General features: G+C 39.6%; 4 protein-coding genes across 9 annotated transcripts in view; 2 read left to right on the plus strand and 2 right to left on the minus strand.

Moving 5' to 3' along the window:
• Positions 1–1,464: 1,464 nt before the first annotated feature.
• Positions 1,465–6,278, plus strand: pdzd11 (PDZ domain containing 11). 2 transcript variants are annotated; one of them, XM_071457754.1, is made up of 6 exons: positions 1,465–1,600; positions 2,123–2,230; positions 2,943–3,083; positions 3,281–3,379; positions 4,075–4,135; positions 4,887–6,278. In XM_071457754.1, the coding sequence occupies exons 2-6, from the start codon at positions 2,138–2,140 to the stop codon at positions 4,919–4,921; spliced, it is 429 nt and encodes a 142-aa protein (XP_071313855.1). In that variant the 5' UTR covers positions 1,465–1,600; positions 2,123–2,137; the 3' UTR covers positions 4,922–6,278. The 2 variants fall into 2 exon arrangements, with proteins under 2 accessions (XP_071313855.1, XP_071313856.1); XM_071457755.1 differs by lacking the exon at positions 1,465–1,600 and adding an exon at positions 1,609–1,682.
• A 144-nt stretch (positions 6,279–6,422) lies between these two features.
• On the minus strand, positions 6,423–11,338 carry stard14 (START domain containing 14). The gene is made up of 6 exons (XM_071457753.1): positions 11,006–11,338; positions 10,730–10,877; positions 10,013–10,116; positions 9,698–9,815; positions 9,552–9,604; positions 6,423–7,963 (listed from the first exon to the last, which is right to left on the minus strand). The coding sequence occupies exons 1-6, from the start codon at positions 11,174–11,176 to the stop codon at positions 7,757–7,759; spliced, it is 801 nt and encodes a 266-aa protein (XP_071313854.1). The 5' UTR covers positions 11,177–11,338; the 3' UTR covers positions 6,423–7,756.
• Positions 11,339–12,869: 1,531 nt separating this feature from the next.
• On the minus strand, positions 12,870–21,304 carry rab41 (RAB41, member RAS oncogene family). Of its 5 annotated transcripts, XR_011684607.1 has the most exons (9): positions 21,099–21,292; positions 19,899–19,957; positions 18,359–18,412; positions 17,950–18,055; positions 16,901–17,012; positions 16,380–16,473; positions 15,872–15,965; positions 15,094–15,160; positions 12,870–14,893 (listed from the first exon to the last, which is right to left on the minus strand). XR_011684607.1 is itself a non-coding variant. In XM_071458438.1 (8 exons), exons 1-8 carry the CDS (start codon positions 21,175–21,177, stop codon positions 14,829–14,831), a joined length of 636 nt encoding a protein of 211 aa, XP_071314539.1. In that variant the 5' UTR covers positions 21,178–21,304; the 3' UTR covers positions 12,870–14,828. The 5 variants fall into 5 exon arrangements, 4 of the variants coding, with proteins under 4 accessions (XP_071314539.1, XP_071314538.1, XP_071314537.1 ...); XM_071458438.1 differs by lacking the exons at positions 16,380–16,473; positions 17,950–18,055 and adding an exon at positions 17,330–17,435 and having other exon boundaries at positions 21,099–21,304; XM_071458437.1 differs by lacking the exon at positions 16,380–16,473 and having other exon boundaries at positions 21,099–21,293.
• Positions 19,979–21,606, plus strand: part of inppl1b (inositol polyphosphate phosphatase-like 1b) — a 29,447-nt gene continuing 27,819 nt past the window's right edge. The window contains exon 1 of the mRNA XM_071458428.1: positions 19,979–20,413. The gene's annotated coding sequence lies outside the window, so the exon portion shown is untranslated. The remainder of the gene's footprint in view (positions 20,414–21,606) is intronic.

Raw genomic sequence — 21,606 nt, forward strand, 5'->3', positions numbered from 1 at the left:
CCCACAGCAAGTTTCATTTCATTTGATTTAAGATTGGTTGACATATGACTTGATTCCTTGGTCGGCATCTTTGCTGCCAATTTTTTGATGGGTTGTTATGGCTGAAACCAAGAAACCAAAAATCTGTGTGATAACTGTTGTGAATCTTGCTCTGAAGATCATCTGTGCCAACTTTGGTAAAGACTGGACAATGTTTGTTCTCATAACATTCCCTCCATTGCATACTCAGCAATCCCACCAAACATCAGGTGGTTTGGAGTCTATTCCAGCCCAGTCCACAGAGATGTAGAGATGGCCCTTGCTAAAACACAGAGGACTTCTCCAGGGAAAGTATTGGAAGAAGTAAGAATCCCAGTGAGCTGAAAAAGCAACAAGGAAATCAGGGAACGATGCTATTAAGATGGAAAATTATAGCCTTGACATCATTCGTCTGTAAATTCATGGTAAGGATGGTTAATGACAGACTATCACACTTCTTGAATCAGAGTTACAGTGGCTATGTGGCTGCGTGTGGAGAATCAAATAGGAATTGGGTCAGAATTGTCAAATAAGTGTGGAACATGGGACACAATTCAATTTAAAATCAGAGAGATTAATTCTGGACTTAAGTTTTTCTGGGGAAAGTAAAAATTATGTTCTTCACAAGACTGAACTTAGAGATATGAAAGTTTTTATTTTTTGGAAGTATATTTTGACTTGAAATTTAACATGGAAATAGTACGTTATATACTTTGTCAATGAAACGTATAATACATGCAGCCCTAATCAGATCAAGGCTGGATTGAAGTGTTGTATCTGGAGCAGCAAAAAAACCTGTGCTTGCAGAGAAACATAACAAAGGCTCAGGCTCGGAGAGTGTGTATGGGGACAGCAAAATCCTTGCAGGTGTGTGTGTGCACTTCAAGTTGAGGCAAGAGAAATGCCATTGTGTTTTCATTGAAAAAAAAAATGCTTGTCATCTATTGGATAAATGTGAGAGGGCATGGAGAGGACCATCCAACAAAAAGGGACTTGCAGACATGGTGTGAGATGGAAAGATTATAAAGACATAAAAGCATAATGGTGAGGAGTGCAGTAATAAAAAAGGACATCTACAGTAATACAATATAAAGCAGTCATGTAAGAAGTACAGAAATCAAAAGGGCAGAACAAGTAGCCAAGACTGAGAGTTCAACATAGCAACCTAAACAGTACACTTGTGTTACAGTGCACACAGTGTGATGACAAAGAGACAGCAGGGCATATTCTTGCATGAAATGATTGCACAATGGGAGTGTTCTGGAAGACAGTGTGGCGGGAAGAAATGCATGTTTGTTTGTTTTTTTAGAGCAGTTTGACAAGTTACTGGACTCTCAGGGTCAAGAGCGCCAAAGGCTCAAAAGAAGAAGAAGTTGTGTCCAAACTATGGATGTATTAGTGACAGAATTGTAATAATTGCTTTAATATATGTTTTTTTTCTTTAATATATCTTCCCAGTCCACGCCTGATGACGTCAGAGGTAGTCCCCCTCCGCGTCAGCAGGAGGCGGTAATGCTAAAGATGCTAATCAGTGTAAATACAGAAGAAGCGCTTGTTGCTAGCTCTTTCAGACGAGCCTGCGGTGAGATTATTTGCTGTTTTATGGCGGTCACTGAGCATTTTTCACTCAGAGGTTTTGTAGTATCTTCGTCGTTAGAGTTCTGGTGATAATAATTGTGAATACTAGTTAAAATGAGCCGTAAACAGAGCATAGTAGGCTCGTTTCGAAGTTAGCTGGTTAGCTAACTGTAGCGTTAGCATCTCGTCTATGTACTGCAAAGTTAAATTATCCACTTTCGGCTAAAACACAATTCGTTTTAATTTGTGTCATGTGATAAGATGTACATCTATATATTCACAGTCATTTCAGGATTTGTATTATGTCACCAGGTTTACGTTTTTCTGTACAACTTGGTTACTAGTGGAGAATATGAGATGTGAACACAGCTGAGATACAATACAATAGTTAGTGTTGTGCTTTGCTCGTTTTAATGCTGCAACTATCATTATATGAATATAGAATTAGTAAGTTGTTCTTTTATAACAAACAGTACACGAAACCTTAGGAGCAAGTTTTCACAGCGGTGCACTTCTCTTTCTTCAGGTGTTTTCAGGAACAATGGATCAGAAAATTCCTTATGATGACTACCAGCTCCCAGTGGTATTCCTGCCTTCTTATGAGAACCCACCAGCATGGATACCTCCACAGGAGGTATGCCACTGAAATAGAGCCACACGCTGTGCTTAAACCTGGATCTCTTCATCAGGGGATGGTGTTTTCTCAGTTGAAGATGGCACAGGTGTCATCACAGGAATTAAGTATGAAACTCTGGTCACATGATAACATGTTGTCATGTAAGGGTGAGATTGTAACTTCTGGTGTTTGATGTTAATGCCTCCTTGCTCTCTCTGGTTGACTCCTGGACAATGACTTTGACCCCTTTTCTAGTTGATTTGCTGTTCACCGAGAGCTGATGTTGTCTGTTTCTTATGCATCCTTGTTCCTCAACACGAGACTTTATCAACATACAACATCGACTGTCAGACCAAAACTGGTCACAGCATTGGCTGGAAAACAGTCAAAGTAATTCACGAGGAATAGCGGAAGGTCAAAAATAGATCAAGGAAGCTCTCACGTCTGACACCAAAGGTGAAGACTGTGTAGCTCTGCAGAAAGCCTGTAACTGCACATTGAGTTGAGTTAAGTTTTTTTTATCAATCTATTGTTTCCAGAATTTGTGATTTAAAGGAATTAACTTTCACGCTCAGCTATATAACGTCTCTGCTGATCCATCTGGTTGCAAAGATGCAGAAAATGAGACACTGAGTATGTTCCCAGTCTTCTGGTATGTGATGTCCTGTAACACCATTTTCTGCAGGTTGTTAACTATGATTAGTAAGTCAAGTTTTTTCTGTGTTTGTAGCGTGTTCATCACCCTGACTACAACAATGAGCTCACCCAGTTCCTACCTCGCACCATCGTACTGAAAAAGCCTCCAGGAGCACAGCTGGGCTTTAACATCCGCGGGGGCAAGGCGTCACAGTTAGGAATCTTTATATCCAAGGTGTGTGTGTGTGCGTGTGTGTGTGCGTGTGTGTGTGTGTGTGTGTGTGTGTGTGTGTGTGTGTGTGTGTGTGTGTGTGTGTGTGTGTGTTTGTGTTTTTTGTTTATACTTGTTGTGCTGCTGACTAATTGTTTGCTTTTCAAAAATGTCCACATTGTGATTACTAATTTCTGTATACATGTGTGATGGGTTGACAGGTGGTTCCAGACTCAGATGCCCACAGAGCAGGACTACAAGAGGGAGACCAGGTTCTTTCTGTGAATGAGGTTGATTTCCAAGACATAGAGCACTCAAGAGTAAGAGCAGAGCAGCATATTCAGGCTGTGATTCATACAGACTTGATTATTTCAGTCTATAATATGTTCCTAATCACATTACTTGGTTGGTTGTTGACATTTTCACTGCTCATATATAACAACGTTAAACAGCTCCAAACTTGGTGCTCTGTCATCTTCGCTGTAGTTTTGCATATATTCAAAGTGCAGCTTCAACATGTATTCAGAACCATTTTTAATTTCAGAATGTGGAGGATATTTATGGGTTACTATTAACACAACTCTTCACCACAGAGGTCGTGTATATTTATAAAAAGATAATCTTGTAATATTTCCAACTCTGAGTTTACTCTGTGTTGTCAGACTTAACTGTAAAAACGCAGCGAAAATTAATTCCTCGTAAGATTGGAGCACACATTTTAGCATTTCATTAAGCAAATTACATGTTTCAGTGGGAAATAAAATACTGAAATATGCAACAGTCATGGTATAAAGATTTCTGTTTAGGCATTTAATGTAACGTTGAACATATAAATGAAATTTATAAAAATACAGCAACCATCCACCCTAAGTCATAACATAACATAACAGAGAAATAATTCCTCTTAAAGGTGAGGCCAGTGTGGCATTGTTGTCAACATTTTGCCCCAACAGTTGTTTATTGGTGACAACTTTTTTACTGTATTGCATTAAGTTAATTTCCTCTTCCTCTTTAGGCTGTAGAGATTCTGAAGACTGCACGAGAAATACTGATGAGGGTTCGGTTCTTTCCTTACAGTAAGTCACGTAATCTTTAAAGCTTCAAGTCATGTAATTTGGTCTGTACTCCATGTATTTGACTTCTGATATAGCTGTGCTTTATAGTGCAACTAGAAATGACCACTGATGTAGTTATATCTTTCAGTTTTTCCTATTGAATTTAAATATATTATTGAGCATTTTTTTAACTTATAGGACAAATTCAAACCATGGAGCATGTTACATCTATGGGGGGAGGACTTGAGATGAACAAATATTTAATAATGGTAAAACTATGTGTATTATTTGGTTTAAAATGCAGAAAATACGTGTCTGTTCATAAAATAAACTTGTGTCTTTTCACTGATCATAACTGAAAATGTTTTTCTTGCTTTGTTTACAAACATTGTTGCAAACAAACCTGCAGCAGAATCAGAAAACATCAATCGTTTAGCGACTGTCTAGAGTCAGATAAGATAAGAGAACTGTAGATCGTGACTTTTCTTATAGTATCTTTATCAAAATGACAGTGAAAGGTTCATGTGTGCGGAAAACTTAATGACATAACATAATGAATATTTCTCTTTTTGAGGGAGTAAACCTGAACAATTTGACGCTTGTGAGCACAGAGATGCCAGCATGTTTCAGTACCCACATCATTTTAGCCATGATAGCTATCTGGCTGATCTCACTGCCTGTCTGCAACAAGAACGAAATGGCTATACTGTTATGAGATTATATAAAGACATCCCTTTCAGTATTGTAATGTTCTTGTGTGTTTTCTGTTTAGACTACCAAAGGCAGAAGGAACGGACTGTACACTAGGTGGCAGCAAAGAGAGAGAGAGAAAGAGGTGGTGGACAGACACGTCACTGCACATCAATACCCTCCTCCCACAGACTCAAGCCTCCATTCTTTCTCAGCTTCAGGATGACTGATGTATGACTAACAAGCTCAGTCAAAGTCCTCCATGTACCGACAACACAAACCCTGTTAAATGCTCAGTTTCCTCTCACCCAGATCGTCGAGAACGCTTCAACCTTCTGTGATATATAATGATTTATATAGTTTCTTGGAATTCATAGATATATAGGCAGAAATTTATATCACATATTATGGAACTGATAAATATTTTCTGGTCAAGCATAACATTTAGAAACCTTGCATAATTTAATCATTTCCTCTATTCAGTTTTCCACAAGCACTAATTAATTCTTGCTATCCTAGTCTAAGAAATACTTTCATCCAGTGCAGAGCAGCACGTTTACTGTACACATTTGCATTGATGACACTGACTTAAAGTAGAGACGTATATCACTACCTGTAACTGCACCTAATGAATTGGTAACTGAGTGTATACATGAAAGAAATGTACATATAACTTGGATTTCACTGCACACTGACACATTTGGTACAGACAGCATGGCCTCACAAATTGTAAGACCAAATCATGTTTAGTGCACAACATCTAGTGGATTTTTAAATACATTAAATGTGAAAACACTGTACACCAACTTTTTTTTAAATTTAACAATTATTTGCAATTGTGTGGAAAATATTAAGTTGTATAAATATATTTATACAATAAATATGTTTATATAACTGCTATTGTATGAATATATGACTGCTATTGTTGACCCAGCATTACTTTGATAATGTCAAGTATTAATTGTGTTCTTGTTTCATACATGAAAAGATCTACATGCACTGCTCCTGGCCTGAATGATATGTTGGGTATTTAATGTATAAACTGTTTACTTGAGGTGCTGAAGTGTTGACAGGTATAACTTCTACTACATTGTGACCTGTGTTTATTTGGTCTCTGTCAGGCCCTTTCATTATTTTTTCCTCTTTGGTAAAATGTGCCAATCGGTAAAATCAATCATACCAGCTTTGGCTGTCAAGTAAATTGGCAGACATTTACATGTTAATAGAAAGCAGCTGTATGCTCCTGGATGTTACTGCAGTATCCTAGACCACAGTAGGTTCATGTATTTTAAATATTTGCAAAGACCTATGTAAATACCTGCCCTTTGCATCTCAACACTCTTATTCTTTTGTATGCTAATAATTTTCATAAAGGAATAATGTTTGGTTTTCAATCTGTTTTTGTTATGAAACTACCATTTTTCATAAAAGAACTTAACATTGACAAGTAAAAGAAATAAAGTTTTGAACTCCAGTAACCTTTGTCTTTGTGTACTAAAACAGAGCTGGAAATGAACTGGTTTGCTCTGGTACAAGTGGCCAGACTTGTTCTTTGAAAGTTGGTTTCTCTTGAAACCTGAAGAGGAATGCAGTCAATGACAGTGATTATCAAAGCATCTCAACCTTGAGAAGTTTACTGATTTTTTTTTTTTTTAAGTCAAAACCATGTAACATCGTTCATATCAAGTATCCCAAGCAGAAAAACGAATGCTCTCAGCCTGCAGGGCTTCATTCCAGCATCATTTCTCCATCACAACTTCATCTCAGGTTACATTAACGTCAAATAAATAAATAAAATAAAAGGTATCCTTTATGCTCATTCCTATCCTTCAGGTAAAGTAATATTCAACTGACAAAATACAGACTTGCTATGTACATTTCACATGTTAATATGATCCAAGTAGAGCTGATCCTCTCCCTGAGTGTCAATGCAAGTCTATGGTCTGTATAACTTCTGTAAGAATTACAATGCACTGATTGCACAACATTAACATCTGCATAAATACAGTGAACCTTCAACAGTCTTCTTGTATTACATATAGAAGATACACATAGAGGATAGATGCTCATTAATCATGACTAAATAAAATGAACTGATATTTAGCAATAAAATTCAAATTTAAAAACAAAATCAGTTGCAAATGTAGTGATAGTGAAGTGTTTTTTCTTTTTGTCTTGGATTAAACTAAAATTAAAAAAAAAATAAAAAAATTAATTTCTGAAAAACAGATTCAGCGTTGACGCTCAGTGCTGCTGGACAAACCCAGAACCCTCCAAAGTTAACTCATCTCACGTTATCTCACTAACATGAAATGTGTTTTATCAGTGAAACTAATCATATTAATGTGATTTAACAAACTAAAAGTGACTATTTAAGTGGGTTTAGTTCAGGATCCAATAATTCTGATCTAACATTCAACAAAAAGGTTGAGTTAAAATAGTTTCTATTATGTTTTAACCATCAATTGTGGCATTAGAGATTTCACATCACTCCACTTTCACCAGTGACAATACCTAATCTTCAGTCCCTTATGAAGAGCCACTAATGAACGATGACAATTTCTTCTCATTTAAAAATGTGTTCATGTGTATTCTACATAGCTGCAACTAATCAAGGCCTGACAGAGGAGCCATTGTTAATGTAGTGCTGTAACCACACCTCTAACCCTGTACACTGTAAAGAAATGACACCACAGCGAACACTGGAGGAAGTTTTAGCTTAGTTCAACGTAGACTGAGGTGAATGGCAACTTGATCTGTGCTCGTTTCCATCTGGTAAGACAGCTGTAAACACTTCATACTCTTGCTCATCCCAAAAGGCACACTGATTTGGAAAACTGGAGGATTAGGGCGATATCACACAGTTGGAGGTGTCAAGTCTCTTTGTGTTTGTGAGTATGTACAGTCTCTCTCCCTCTCGGCCAGCCCTTCCTCCCATCGCTTGGATGCGATTTAACTGCTGTCCTCGCTGTCCTGAGCGTCCGCCTTGGAACTCTCGTCCACGTTTTCTAGTGAGTCTGCTCTCTGTATCGACAGTTCGGCAGGGTCCATCATGGCCAGGGTGTTCTGCTCTGGGTACAGCCAAGGCTTCTGGTCGGGAGAGTTCTGCTCTTTCCACTCCGGGTAGTTCTGTCCCGCCTTGTGTACACACTTCATCACCTGGAAGGAGTTGGCCAAGAGAGGAAACGATTATCAGAGAGCTGCTGTCAGTGACGGTCATACCACACCTTCATTCTCAGCTAATAAAGCTGAAGACAAAGCCAGCAGTTACAAGGGTTGTAGTGACTGTGAAAAACTATTTACAGCTCTGACACTAAATATGACACATAATAGTATGAGTCATATTTAGACTATTAACATTTCAACAGAGGCCTTTACATTCTGGGCTTGAACAAAACTGCCACAAATTTTGCTTCAAGAATCTTGTTTATCTTGTTGTTCAGCTTCGACTGTGAATTAGGTCACAAAGACAAACAAGTTTAAACCAACAAAGACATCATGAGGATCTTTCTCTCCCTGACAATGTCAGACTTCATTTTTTTTCTGTTGTAAATGGACGTCCTTACAGTTTAAAAATATACAGTGTGAAGTGCTCACACTTTTCTCAACTTGTTTTGTAGCTTATAGATTTTTTTAAAATTTTTATCTGGCATCAATTGTTACCAGTTTAGTGTTGAAATGATTAGTTGGCAGAAGTTGGTGACTAGTTCGGTCATCAATAATCAACAAGAGAGCAATAAGCAATGAAGACCATAAATTCAATGGGCTCTGACTCTCAAATGTCAGTATTTGCTGTTTTTTTTTTCTATCCTTCTTTTAATAATAAAAAAAGATTTTGGACAAATAAAACAATTCCAGTATTTTTTTATGTTACAGACCTAATAATTAAATCGATTGATCAACAGTAGAAATACTTTTAGTCACAAACAAGTCAGTACCCCTCTCCTGAAGAAACCTAGTGAGATCTTAACAACTACTTAACTAAAACTGCTCTGAACTCTTTGTTAATTCTCTTTATGAGATGACCACAGCTTGGTTGAAACAGTATCATCCTTTAAATCACTTATAGAAGTGTATTCATGTCAAAAGATTTTTGTCTTTGACCTTTTGATATTTTCAGTCTGTTCAGGTCACTTTACTTTTCATTTTATATTATTGTTTTATTCATGCTTTTAAAGCAAATAAAAGTGTTCTACAGTGAAGAATGAATGTATTTTCATTCTTAGCCAAAGTTATGTGAAGTTATGTGTTCTTGCCTTGTAATGTTTTGTTTATAGAAATCGCTGTTACTAGATTCAGAAGGTCAATGTTTCTGACTAGATAAAGGCACAAGTCTGTCAATGGCAGACTCTCTCTCTCTGACACACACACACACACACACACACACACACACACACACACACACACACACACACACACAGATACACTTTGGTCTAAATAGTTTCAATCTGTGAAGGATATGAAACCTGGTGAACGAGTTCTGCAGAGAGAGAGAGAGCAACAACTCGAGCTGAGATACTCCTTTGTCAGCAGCTGTACTAGGTCAGGCCCTTAAATCGGGTTTCTATGGTTACCATTGTCCTTTAAAACACATGAAACCCTCACTCCCTTATGTGCACACACCTCTTGCGCACTTCTCACCTTGTGGACACACACTGTGAGCCATGCTGATACACCGGTCATGTATCTGAACTTTATCACTTTCTACGTTAAGCACAGGTCATAAAACTTGTGTAACGTTACTTACCCGGGGGGCGAGAACTTGAGATGCTTTGTTTACCACCCACTTTGGAAGAGAACCTAAAACAAAGAGACGGATGTCAACCTTAAAAACAGCTCTAAAACTGCTCAGAGAGAATTTTCAATTTGAACCAAATTTGGTTATGGTCTTACCTTTGGGGTCAGCTTGTGAAAGGTAAATGAAAGTACAGCTATTTGGTCCTGTGGGCTTGATAAAATAGCCAGTGAGGATAGAAATGGCCCTCACAAGGTCGCTGCGAGGAGGGTATTTCTGTGAATCAATCAAAACAGTTTCCAGAATAATCAGGAAAAAGCATCTTTCAAAACTTTGCACAAGTTACGCAACGTGAAACTATCATTATGAATAAAGTGTGTATTTCTATAGGATGATAGGTGTCAGAGAGTCATAGAAACGGCATGTTTAGAGACACGGGCTGCTCCAGGGAGTGTGTGGAGGGGGGGGCGTACCGGGTGTTTGACAGAGAAATTAACGATGATGTACTCGTCATCCTTCACCTGCCACGAACGCAGCGTCACCACATCTCTGTTCTTTATTGGCTTTGGACAAAGCCCTGCAAAGAAAGAAACAAAGGACATAAAAAAATCTGTCAGTCATGTTGTGTTCGGCTTCATTCGTTCGTTCAGTTCCTCACTTCCACAACCTCAGACTCTGCAAGTGCACCCTTGTTGTGACAATAAATACACAAGAGGCCGCTCGCTCTGCACGCCTGAGGGCTTCAGCAGCTCGGGAAGGGGAAACAAATCAACTAGAAATGGAGGTTATAGCTCTATAGATGGATCTGAGAGGAAAATAAGCTGGAAGTGCTTGCTGACGGGAAAATAGAGGTGGCGTTGTTTCTACCTCACTATGACTCAAAAAGGTTCATTTTACTCTATTATTTACAAACAGTTTACATTATTATTATAAAGAACCCAAAGCTTTAAAAAAAATCCTTGTACTGTTCTATCAAGAATATGTCAAATTAATAGCATTATTTAAATACAAGTACAAAATCTCAAAATTTAATCCAAATCTAAACGTGTCATTTCTCTTGTCAGTATCCCTCAGGTACAACAGGTGGAAGTGAGTCCTGTCTACACTGCAGACACACACACACACACACACACACACACACACACACACACACGAAGCTGGGATGACACAGAACATCCAGCGGTCCTCACATGAGTAGTAGCCCACATCAGCGTTGGCGGAGAGCCGGGCGATGTCGAAGCTCTGCAGCATGGTGGGGTCCCACTTCTTCCGGTACTGGCCGTCGTGCAGGACGTCGTACATGGTCGCAGCGGACACATCTCTGATGACCATTTTACACTGAGACACAAACACACACAGTTATACACACACACACACAGGAAACAGGCCACGGCCTCAGTACCCCCCCCCCCCCAGAGTCAGGTGTGATATCCTGAGGTGTAAAGTTGGTGTGGAGGTGAACTCACCTTGATCTTATGGATTTTAGGTTCGTGGTTTCCTTTACTCGCAGGTGGATGTTCGACCCACACCTGCATCTCATTTTTATCATACTTGTTCAACCAGTCCTCCGTGGATAAGCACTGGTTTCTGAAGTCAGCAAAGACCGCCTCGTCGGGCAGAACCGTGGACGCAGACATGCTGGAGTGAAGTGAGAGCGACCTGCCCGCTCCTGCGTCACTTGGCTCCTGTGGATGCTCCTCTCTGGCGACACGGATATATGCGCGGCGGACCACAGAGCAGGTCCTGCAGGATTCCTGTCTCACATTCCTGAGCCGTACCTGCAGACACGTCACAGAGCTTCCGGAGCGCAGGTGTGCTGGGGAGGTGAGCCCCGCCCCCACACAAACACAGCGTGCACCACTGCGGCCCCCTGCGCCAGGAGCTCCGGGCCGAAACTGGTCCCAGAGCAGATAACGAGTCCAGAAAACGACCACTTTTTATTGTCAGAAGGTGTGAATGACACAAACAGGACACCCCACGCATGGTGGGCTGGACACCGTGGGCTGGACACTGTGGGCAGGTGTGAATTGCTAAGTGATGATGACTCCAGAGTATCATCACGACTGTGGATGTAAAGAAAATACACAAATAAATCCTCTATTTAAAAAACTATACAGAGGTCAGAAGTTTTATATACTCAGTTCCTTTCTTAAAAATTATTATTTCAGTGGCTGAACTGTCTCTGCTTTTGTTTTCTTCATGTTATCTTATTTCCTGTATGTTCTTGTGGTTAGGAAATAAATATTTATGGTCTAATTGTTACAAGGTTATAAATAAAGTTGGTTTAAAAAGGAAGAAGTCTGGGTGTAGGTGCAGTCACATTCTCTCCCTACAGCTGTTGTCTTTATGAATCCTCCACAACTTTCCCTTGACCTGGATGGGGAATGTCCTGGCTGGGCGCAGGGCCCTCATGGGGTCAAGCTAGCCGCCTTGAATTTTAAATTATTTTATACTATAATGTTTTTATTAGAGTGTATGATCCATGTTGGGTGATTTAAGTGTAGTTGTGCTTTTTGTATTTTTGTTGTTTCCAGTAGAAATCATACATGTAACATGTCAGTCTTGGATTCTCATCACATTTTAAACCCTGTTGATTTCTGAGATCAAGGACAAGAAAAGGGTTTACTTACCCCCTTTACCCCTTTTACCTCCTTACCCCAAATGTTTATGCATTTATGTTGGAAAAATGTAAAAATGCTTGGAGTATAAAACTGTAGAATAAAGATGGCTCTTTAACCTTAACCTTCGAACAGTCTTTTTCAAGTGGTGAGGACAAAATGTTCTCACTAGGACAGTTTAAAACTCAAATTGGTCCTCTCTCTCTCTCTCTCTCACACACACACTCACACACACTCACACACACCCACCAAAGTCAAGTCCAGTGCAGATTATCTAGATTTTTAAAGTAACTTTGGCAGAACACAGACCGCTTATCTCATAGGGATCTTTGTGTTTATGAAACTCCAGTTAATACAATCAATTCATCACATACTTTCAGTAGCTTTTGGCCAAAGATGAAGCAGCGAAGTTGTGATGTGTCTGTAATGCAACCAGAGTTTCATACTTGGCCACACCCTTCTGTTGTAACACTTTGAGGTATTGACTAATGAGTAGTTTGTCTACTTTACCAAGTGTGACACACACTTACGTAACAGGGCTGTCACCTTCATCCCAGGTGCTGTATGTTATTAACTGTACTGACAAACTGAACAGATGACTGTTTGTTGACCATGTGAAATAACAGAATTCAGAACATGACTGATACTCAATCATCTGTAAAGGTACCTTTTCCTACAGACGTGCTGTTCATGAAGACAGGGATCACAGATGTTGAGATTTTGGTGAAATATCTTTATTTTATTCCATGTGATAGGCCTACACTTGTGTTTCATTAACTCTCCTTTTTATACATCAGATAGTAATAGTACATTATTCACACAAACGTTGCTAAACACGAGTAGACAGCATATTTCAAATGGACAGACACAATTCAGAAAAAGCACAAAGCTGAGTATTTAGTCAGTGACAAGTAATAGAAGAGCTGCTCATGTTAAAATGGTTGTTTGATGTAATTAAATACTTACATTTCTAAATCCATTTTTAAAACGCTGACATTTCAAAACAAGCTACAGCAAATGACCAGTGTCTTTTGTTGTGCTATGGCTAGTTAGTTGGTTTGTGTTACACTGTGTGTGTGTGTGTGTGTGTGTGTGTGTGTGTGTCTGGAGATGGTGCAGCCTTTACCTGCGACTGTAAACCAAACTACTGACTACACACACTGCAAAAAGTAATTTCTTGCAGTGTGACAGGACAGAACTTTACCTTTCGGTGGAGTCCTGGCAGACACGCAAACAATAAATAAAATAAACTTTCAACATGCGTGTCAGCATCTGTACTTTTGGTCAAGCGTACAACGTTATCTTTATGTCCAAGTTACAAAATAAATAAACACATAAAACCAACAGTCCTACACAGGCAATAGCAATACAGCAAAAGGATACTGCAACTAACTTCTCTGCACTTTTTACAGCAAGGGTGTTAGTAAGCGTTAGCTGTATCTGAAGACGAACTCTTATCTACCAGCTCTACAAAACAACGAGAGAAGCCATGAACCAGTCAGCAGGCTTCTTTGATATTTTACAATATTGTGGCTTGATTCAGTGCACAACGTTGGTGAACAAACAAGCAAGGCATCTGTGTTCTTATCCATATAAATCCTGCATGGTGAGCATGCTGCATGTTCTTGCAATAGTGTAATCAACACAACACAAATTATCATGAGAGGGTACGTCATAGCGACCAAAGTGACAACTTTCCATCAGCATGGAAAAACTAAACACTGGCTCTTTTTTTTTTATTTCATACAACAGGGGCATCTAAAAACTGAGATCTCCTCCTCAGACGTGTTAGTATGCGTGCAGCTAATTTAACACTGGAAAGACAGTTGCTATAGTTTTAATGCAGACATAGGTTCAAGTTAGTAGCCTTTCTAATGAACTTGGGATGGCTTCCCTTTAAAATGAAAATAGACTTGGTTACACATCCCTTTTTGCAGCAATGTTTTGATTAAGGTCTCAAATGATACAAATTTGGTCTACTAACATGCTGAAATGTTCGGCAGTTCAAGCCTACAGGTGTGTTAGGTACAAATGATACCTAATGAATGGACTATTGACCCTCTTCAATAAAAAGGGGTAATTTGAGCATAATGTTGTAATAAGATGGTTCGCAATGACATAATTTCACTGGTAAGATCCTGTCTCTTCTCTCAAAATAAGACAAAGTCCAAAAATAATCAGTTATCTGAGACATACAAGAGCATCTCAGATGAGACTGAAATAACAGAGTAAAATACAATGGGCTGATATCTCAACCTTGCAGAGTCATTTAAATAATCCCAAGCAGTTTTACTTTACAACAATGACAAGAGTAACAGCACTAAGATTCTGAACTGTGCAATAACTCATGAGCGGTTAGCTATGTCAGTCGGCAGTCCTATATAATGCCATGCAACTGGATGAAAATCTCAACATATCATTTAACTTATTCCTTGTTTTAAATGTTAACTTTTGAACCATTTTTCCCCAGATAATCGGTTTCAATACAGTAATGCACATCCACACAGTTACTCTGAAAAGTCACTGAGTTGAAAAGGGAAAAAAAAAAAAACCAAAACAAAAAACCGATAGGTCCTCCATCCCAATGGCAGTGTGCCAAGGGTGGAGAGAGTGGCCACTGAGAGACAAGCTGTTGGTGGGGAGGAGACAGGCTGGGTGGGGGTGAGGTGTACTAGCAGGAGCAGCTGCTCTCGGTGACAGTCATCTCTGGCTGTTTCTCCAGTTTGATGTCGATCACTGAGAGGACTCGGTTAAGCAACATCACTGATGAATTAGCAAATTTCACTTCAGTATTTTTTTGCAGAGCTATCTGGCTGCGATCTCAACAGTCAACATTCATTCTTCATTTCCTACCGTCAAAGTAATAAAGCCTTAGCAATAATAATACTTGACAACAGCATGACAATATCTGTTGAGAGCACCTTTAAAAAGGATACTGTCCTCTTTGCTTTTCTCTGGTGTGCTGTCCATCCCTGGCAATGCAGCAGCAACACGACGGAACAGCTGTAAAACAAAGTGAGAGTGAAACACGTTTGAAAAAGGCCTTAAAGGATCGGGAGGTAAAGTAAAATACATTCAAATAGGAGTGGGTGATATGATCCTTTTATTAAAGTAAATGCAATTTCATAGAAATATCTTGATATTGTCTGTACACAGAAACAGTTTTATATATAAAATAACCTGCCAGGAATCTGTTTTTGTCCAACGATACCAATATAGAAATATTTATGATTGTTGACCAGTTTTGTTTGAATCATCATCACCCAGCCCTACTGTCAAATGGTTTATACGCAGAACAGACAGAAAGTCGCTCCTAAATAAGATATTTATTGAACAACAGGCAAACACAAGTGGCAGTTGAAGCAGTGACACAAAATTTGACTGTAATTGCTGGTTGAGATAAGAGCATGAAAGTGAAGGTTGCCGTGCTAACCTCCTCCACTGAGCAAATCCATTATATTCACAGAAACAATTTAAAAGCTGCAGAAGTTTTAGTGAATCAGACAAAAATGAACCAAGTAGCAGTACATTTGTGCAGAACAAGTGAACTGAAAAGCCTGTGGAGGGAAAACACAGCTAATGCAGAAGTATATTCTGAGAAGGCTAAGACGTGTCGTGGTTGGGCCACGAGAGGGGAAAAGGAGGCGGAAAGAGTTAAGTGTTCACTTTGAGGGCGGAATGAGCTCAACTTCCCTGAGAGAGCAGAATCTCTACCTGTTTGACATTGTAGCCAGTCTTTGCGCTGGTTTCAATGAACATGACATTCAGTTCCTTAGCTCTCTGCTCGCCCTCCTCCGTGGTGATCTGTCTGCTCAGGTAAAAGCAGAAGGGGGGGAGATGGACGAACAGACAGATATGGAAAGAAACATCGCAAAGAGGACAGGCCAAAAGGAGAGGGAAGAGATGGAGAGAGAAACAAAGAGAGCTCAACACAGAATCTTGTTTTGGGTGAAAAAGAGAGAGAGGTTAGTTTAGTTATAACACAGACAGACAGACGGAGGAAGACAAAGGGGGAGAAGCTGCTGTGCTGAGTAGAGATGAGGCAGCAGGAAATCGACTCCAGAGGTCACTCATTCATCCAACAGCCACACTCTGATCCATATAATGAATAAATGGAGGAGCCGTCACAGGTGGGCCTCCCTGACCTACAGGACCTTATGACCTGTGCTGGAGGCGACAGGATCATTTGTCAGTTTTACACCTGCTGTTGCTAGACACCAACCTGTTTGACGTTATAGCCAGCCTTGGCACTCGTCTCTATGTACATCACATTGAGCTCACGAGCTTTCCTCTCTGCCGCCTCAACAGAAACTTGCCTGCCATGGTCCCGGGAAGTGAGGGGGAGGGAGTGGTGTTCAGTGTGGTGTTGAGGGAAACACACAAAAAAAAAAAAATCAAAATGACATGGAGAGAACAGACCAGGAAAGGGATCAAAAAAGTAAAGCAAAAGAAAAAAAAGACAGAACAGAAATATGATCAAATCATAAGAAATAAAAATATATAATTCACTAATAAGAGGCTGGAGTATGTCAAACTGAGGGATGATAAAAGTCAAAACTGGATGAGATGCACTGAAGGGAAGAAAAGTGGGATTCCAGGCTTTGGCAGTTTATATACTTTAACACTTGATGCTACCCATTTTCTAATCATAGCAGAATTATAAAAAATTACTATTTATTTATCAATCTTTGTAAACAGAATAAGAAAATCATTATCATTCACACATCTCTCACAACCATGTACCTTTTATCTGCCAAATCTGTTTTGTTCCCAACAAGCATGATAATGACATCACTTCCTCTCTCTGTTCTAACGTCATCAATCCACTTTGAAGTTTGCTGGAATGAATTAAGATCTGTGGATGTAAAAACACAAAATTACTGCACTCATCGGCCATGTGTATTCCCAAAAGACATAAAACATTTGGTATATTAGCTACAGTAAAAACTGTGCACAAGCAGGTATTACTCTTTGTTAAAAAGGTAGAACATCTTATGTGAGAAAAGCCATAAGTTAGTAAGGAAAAGTATTAAGAAAAGCTTGAAGAAGGGAAAACAACACTTGAGGTGATGTTAAAGGTTATTAGCAGATATACATACAACTATACCAAGATAGTTTCCCTCCAATGACTAAAGACCCCTACTGAAAGGTTAGAGTACAGCCCTGACTCACTGGTGATGTCATAAACAACCACAGCAATGGTAGAGTCACGGATGTAGCTGGGAATTAGGCTACGAAAACGCTCTTGCCCAGCAGTGTCCCAAAGCTGGAGCCGGACCTGAGGAGTGGAACGGAGGAGAAGAAGAAAAGGACAAGGAGGTGGAGATAAAGAGAGGAAAGGTAGAACAAGAAAACAGAGAACAGGGCAGACATAAAAGAAGTGCAAGCCAAGCAGCGGAGATGAAAATGGCCTTTTATGGAGGAATGGGGAGAATCATTCAAATGCATTAGGGTCAGAGAGGACCGGTGTTATGCAAATAAGACATGTGAAAGGAGGCCGTGCTGAATCATTATTGAGGCTGTTTCAGAGGATTTCTGCTCAAAGGTGAGATTTGAAGACATTTTCCATTATTCCTTCCATCAGCCTCATATATGACAGCATTTAGGAAGCACAGCCCCCACCTGGACACTGCTGGAGAAATGCCTTAGCATCACCATAGCTGATGCAAACAGTCTGGATTATACCCTCATCATGCTGTCCAGTGGGGTTTGCCAAGCTAGTAAATGCTCTTTTATGCCTTTGCACATATAAAGCAAAGGACAAGGAGGTGAGGCAAGGCCATGATACCTACTGGCTATGTCATAAACCACCACAGCAGCGGCTGAGTCGCGGATGTAACTGGGGATGAGGCTGCGGAAGCGTTCCTGTCCGGCTGTATCCCAGAGCTGCAGCCGAATCTGTGGCCAGCCACAAAATGAATGTGGGAATTGGGTGGGGGGCATTTCATGACCCAGCCAGGGGATGGAAGGAAAACAAAAACTTGAAATAACAATGGGAACTAAAAACATGATAACATGTCTAACAAAATGAATGGTAAAATCTAGGATAATGTAAAAAAAAAAACACAGTGTGAAATGGTGAAGGGGAAATAAATGGTGGCTACTGCATAAAAAGCAGATGCATGACTTAAGCTTTTCTGGCAGTTTCAAAACTACAGCAATGAGAATGATGAGAATTACAATAAAATGTACGGGGCTTACCGTGCGATCTTCTAGGTACATGGTTTTTGACAAAAAGTCAATGCCAATTGTTGCCTGTAATACAATCATTCCATTAAAACACTGTTGTAGGTACAGTACTTGGCAAAGTAGTAACAATTATTAGATAAACTTGTTTAAATATATTGTATATGAAACATGACCTACAGACGTTTTTCACAACATTTGACTTGTCAAAGTAGGAACAGCACAAGTGGAGCTTGCTCTATGCCTTTAAGTAATCATCATATAAGCAAACAATGGATGTGGAGTCAAAAGATCATTCAAAAGTCCTAATTTAATAGCGTTAATTACTAGGGCTAGAAAAAAAAATCATTTGAAATATATATCAATATTAAAAATCCCAAGATTATTCTTTGTGTTTGCCCCTTTTCCCAGTAAACATGTACATCTGTACTAAATGCTGTATGTATGCACTGGTTCCTGGTAAGTGGTTCGGTTAGGGATGCATGTTGTGTAAAATATTTGTGGAAATCAAGTTATCATCATGTGCAGAAAATATTTAAGTTAAAAATATATCTGATATACGAGCCATCTTGAATCGTGACAGTTGTGTAAAATGTGAATAATCACAGTCCATGTGAACTCGCCACAGTTTATTGGAATGTCGTGATTTAGGATGGTGAAAATCTAATCTAGAGATTACATCTACAAGAGGGATAAACTGAAAAAAGACGGCACACTGATCTGAACTCTGCTTGTGTTTGCTGAAGAGATATTATCCCTGTCTATGAGAGGTGAAGCTGCTGAAGTCGACTGAACAGTGTGTGGATTCTACTTTTTCAGTAAGTCCCTGTCGGGTGGCTAATTCTAGCTAACCAGCTGTGTGCAGATACCAGGCTGATGTGTTGTCAAAACAAACAGTGCAGATGAATTAGTGAGCAGGCCTTCAGTTCCTGCCCTGTCTGCACTCAAACTGAACATTAAAGTGGATCTGAATTAGCTGAGACATCTGCTACTAACAGTCCATGGGATAACATATATTTCTTAAAATATGCACAGTGATGGCAGCCTTATAGGTGGTGCAGGTTTGTACTATTCTTGTTCAACTGTAGGCCTGGATATATACAGATTTATCATGTTTTGGTCATTTTGCATTTGCCAAGAAAAGGGAGTCCTTCATGTGCACCTTTTTAGCTGAGAAATGCTTTTACAATTTGGCCTGTAATGAACTCTTCACATATTTTAATATTCAAGAAATAATGGTGTCGCTCACTTGTTGAAGGTCAAAGAAATGTATCTTCCCAAGTTAAATTCTGCTTTACACAACAATGATCTTCATCTGAGGACTGACTGAATCATCGAGGATCAAAATGGAGTCTAAATGAATCAATTCTGGACTTTGAAATCGATTGAATTTGGAGGAGTGCTGATATCCAACCCTATTAATTGCACTTGTGCTTAACAAGTCATAGTGTCTGCTGTGAAAAAGGACTTTTGGAACACATCTCGTATTGATTAGAACATACTCAGTCTTGGCAAACTAACTCTATGTTATATTGTGATGAACATATGTCATTACCTGATAAGTGTTGTCGAAACTGTCATACATAAACCTGGTGATGAGGGAGGTCTTCCCAACTGTACAAACACAATAACAGCAACTTTAAAATGAGCTCCTGGTAATCAAGGATCATATTCTACAAGGCTCAAACTGTTAAAATTAAAAACGTACCTATGTCAATTCTAATTCTGTGTTATAGGAAGAAACCAAAACGTCAATATGACTCAATGATATGACACAGTGAGTAAATTGTTATCACTGATGCAATGTGTGCTGCTGAACCCACACGCTGAGCTGGCAGTATGGGTGGAGCCACAAAAATCGGAAAATAGAAATGGATTAATTTCGCTCATTCGAGAAGAGAGAACCGTCACATCCATGTTGAACAATCGCCCCAAAAATTCAACCACATGTAGATAATGTCGGTGTCAGTCCCTATGAGCCGACGTTAAATGGTCGGGAAAAGGCCGACTGGTCTGGACCCATTGGCCGACGTGGCTCTGCAAGGTGCTGCCCTAGGAAGCTAACAGCTAGTGAGTTGAACTACGCTACACTGATAAAGACAATGGATTTAATTCCCTTTACTCACACGGGTTCTCCGTTATGGGAAGAAATAACCCCCTGATAACCACACTGGTGTTTCAATTCGGTAGTTATTAGTAGCTAACATTAGCTAACATTGATGTATTTCAGCCAAGCACAGCTAACTGCTAGCTAAAAGTAGTTAGCCAGCTACGTTTCACTACAAATACGCTAGTGCGATGATGCTGATGCATCCCAAACTAACAGACAGAGTGAGGGCCATGTCGTTTACTTCAATATGACAACAATCAACCTGAAGGTAATTCAGAAAACTGTAGTCTTTTGAAACGTTACCATCACTCATTATAAGCACTTCTCGTTACTAAGAAAAGCGAGATGTTTGGCTAGCTTAGCGATTTGCCGTTAGCTAGCTTTGCAATGACATCATCGCAAGTGAGGAAAAAATGCTGTCCATCACCCTTTTGTCATCTTTCTCTCCGCTAAACATCTAAATGACACCGAAACATGAACATCTCGCCTTATATCTCCACTGGCCGCTGATGTCCGGTGAGTAACTTTGCCCTCCTAGCCAGCAGCAAGCTAGCCGGAGAAGCTAATTAGCTGATCTTAGCCACTTCTCCAAACATGTCCCTCACATCCAAGCAAATTCACACAGGTACACCATCTCCCTCTTACCGCTCTGTTCGCCCAGAAAGACGAGCTTGAATTTTCGTAGAGGGTTGCCGAACTCGCCGCCGCCGGTCGTGGTTGACATTTTGTTAAAAAATAAACAGCTAGGTGGCTAACTGGGCTTCTGATGTGATGTGTCTAGACCGGAGAGGGGCAAGTAGTGTATCTTCACCCAGCACAAGCCAGCGCTATTGTTTCGTTACTCATTCAGGAGTGAAATAGCGCAACCAAGAGGCACTGAGAGACATAAGAGGCTTTATTATAGGTCCATATTTTGAGGAGAATCAGTTGCTATTTATCTACATGTCAAGCAAAGGGGTTTTTTAAATTGTAAATCTTAGTCAGCAGAAGTGAACATTCACACATAGTAAGTCTGTGAGCACAATTTACTCAGATTTAACTGCAGATCTTTTAATAACATTTGTCAAGATAATGCCTGTTTAGAGAGAAAAATAAGAGCTATCCAGTAGCCAATTTTACATTATCTTTATCTGTAGTTTCACTAGTGCAGTTT

This window comes from Trachinotus anak, unplaced genomic scaffold (assembly GCF_046630095.1).
Source record: "Trachinotus anak isolate AG129_WGS33_773 ecotype Australia unplaced genomic scaffold, CSIRO_AGI_Tana_v1 ptg000021l, whole genome shotgun sequence".
Taxonomy (NCBI): domain Eukaryota; kingdom Metazoa; phylum Chordata; class Actinopteri; order Carangiformes; family Carangidae; genus Trachinotus; species Trachinotus anak.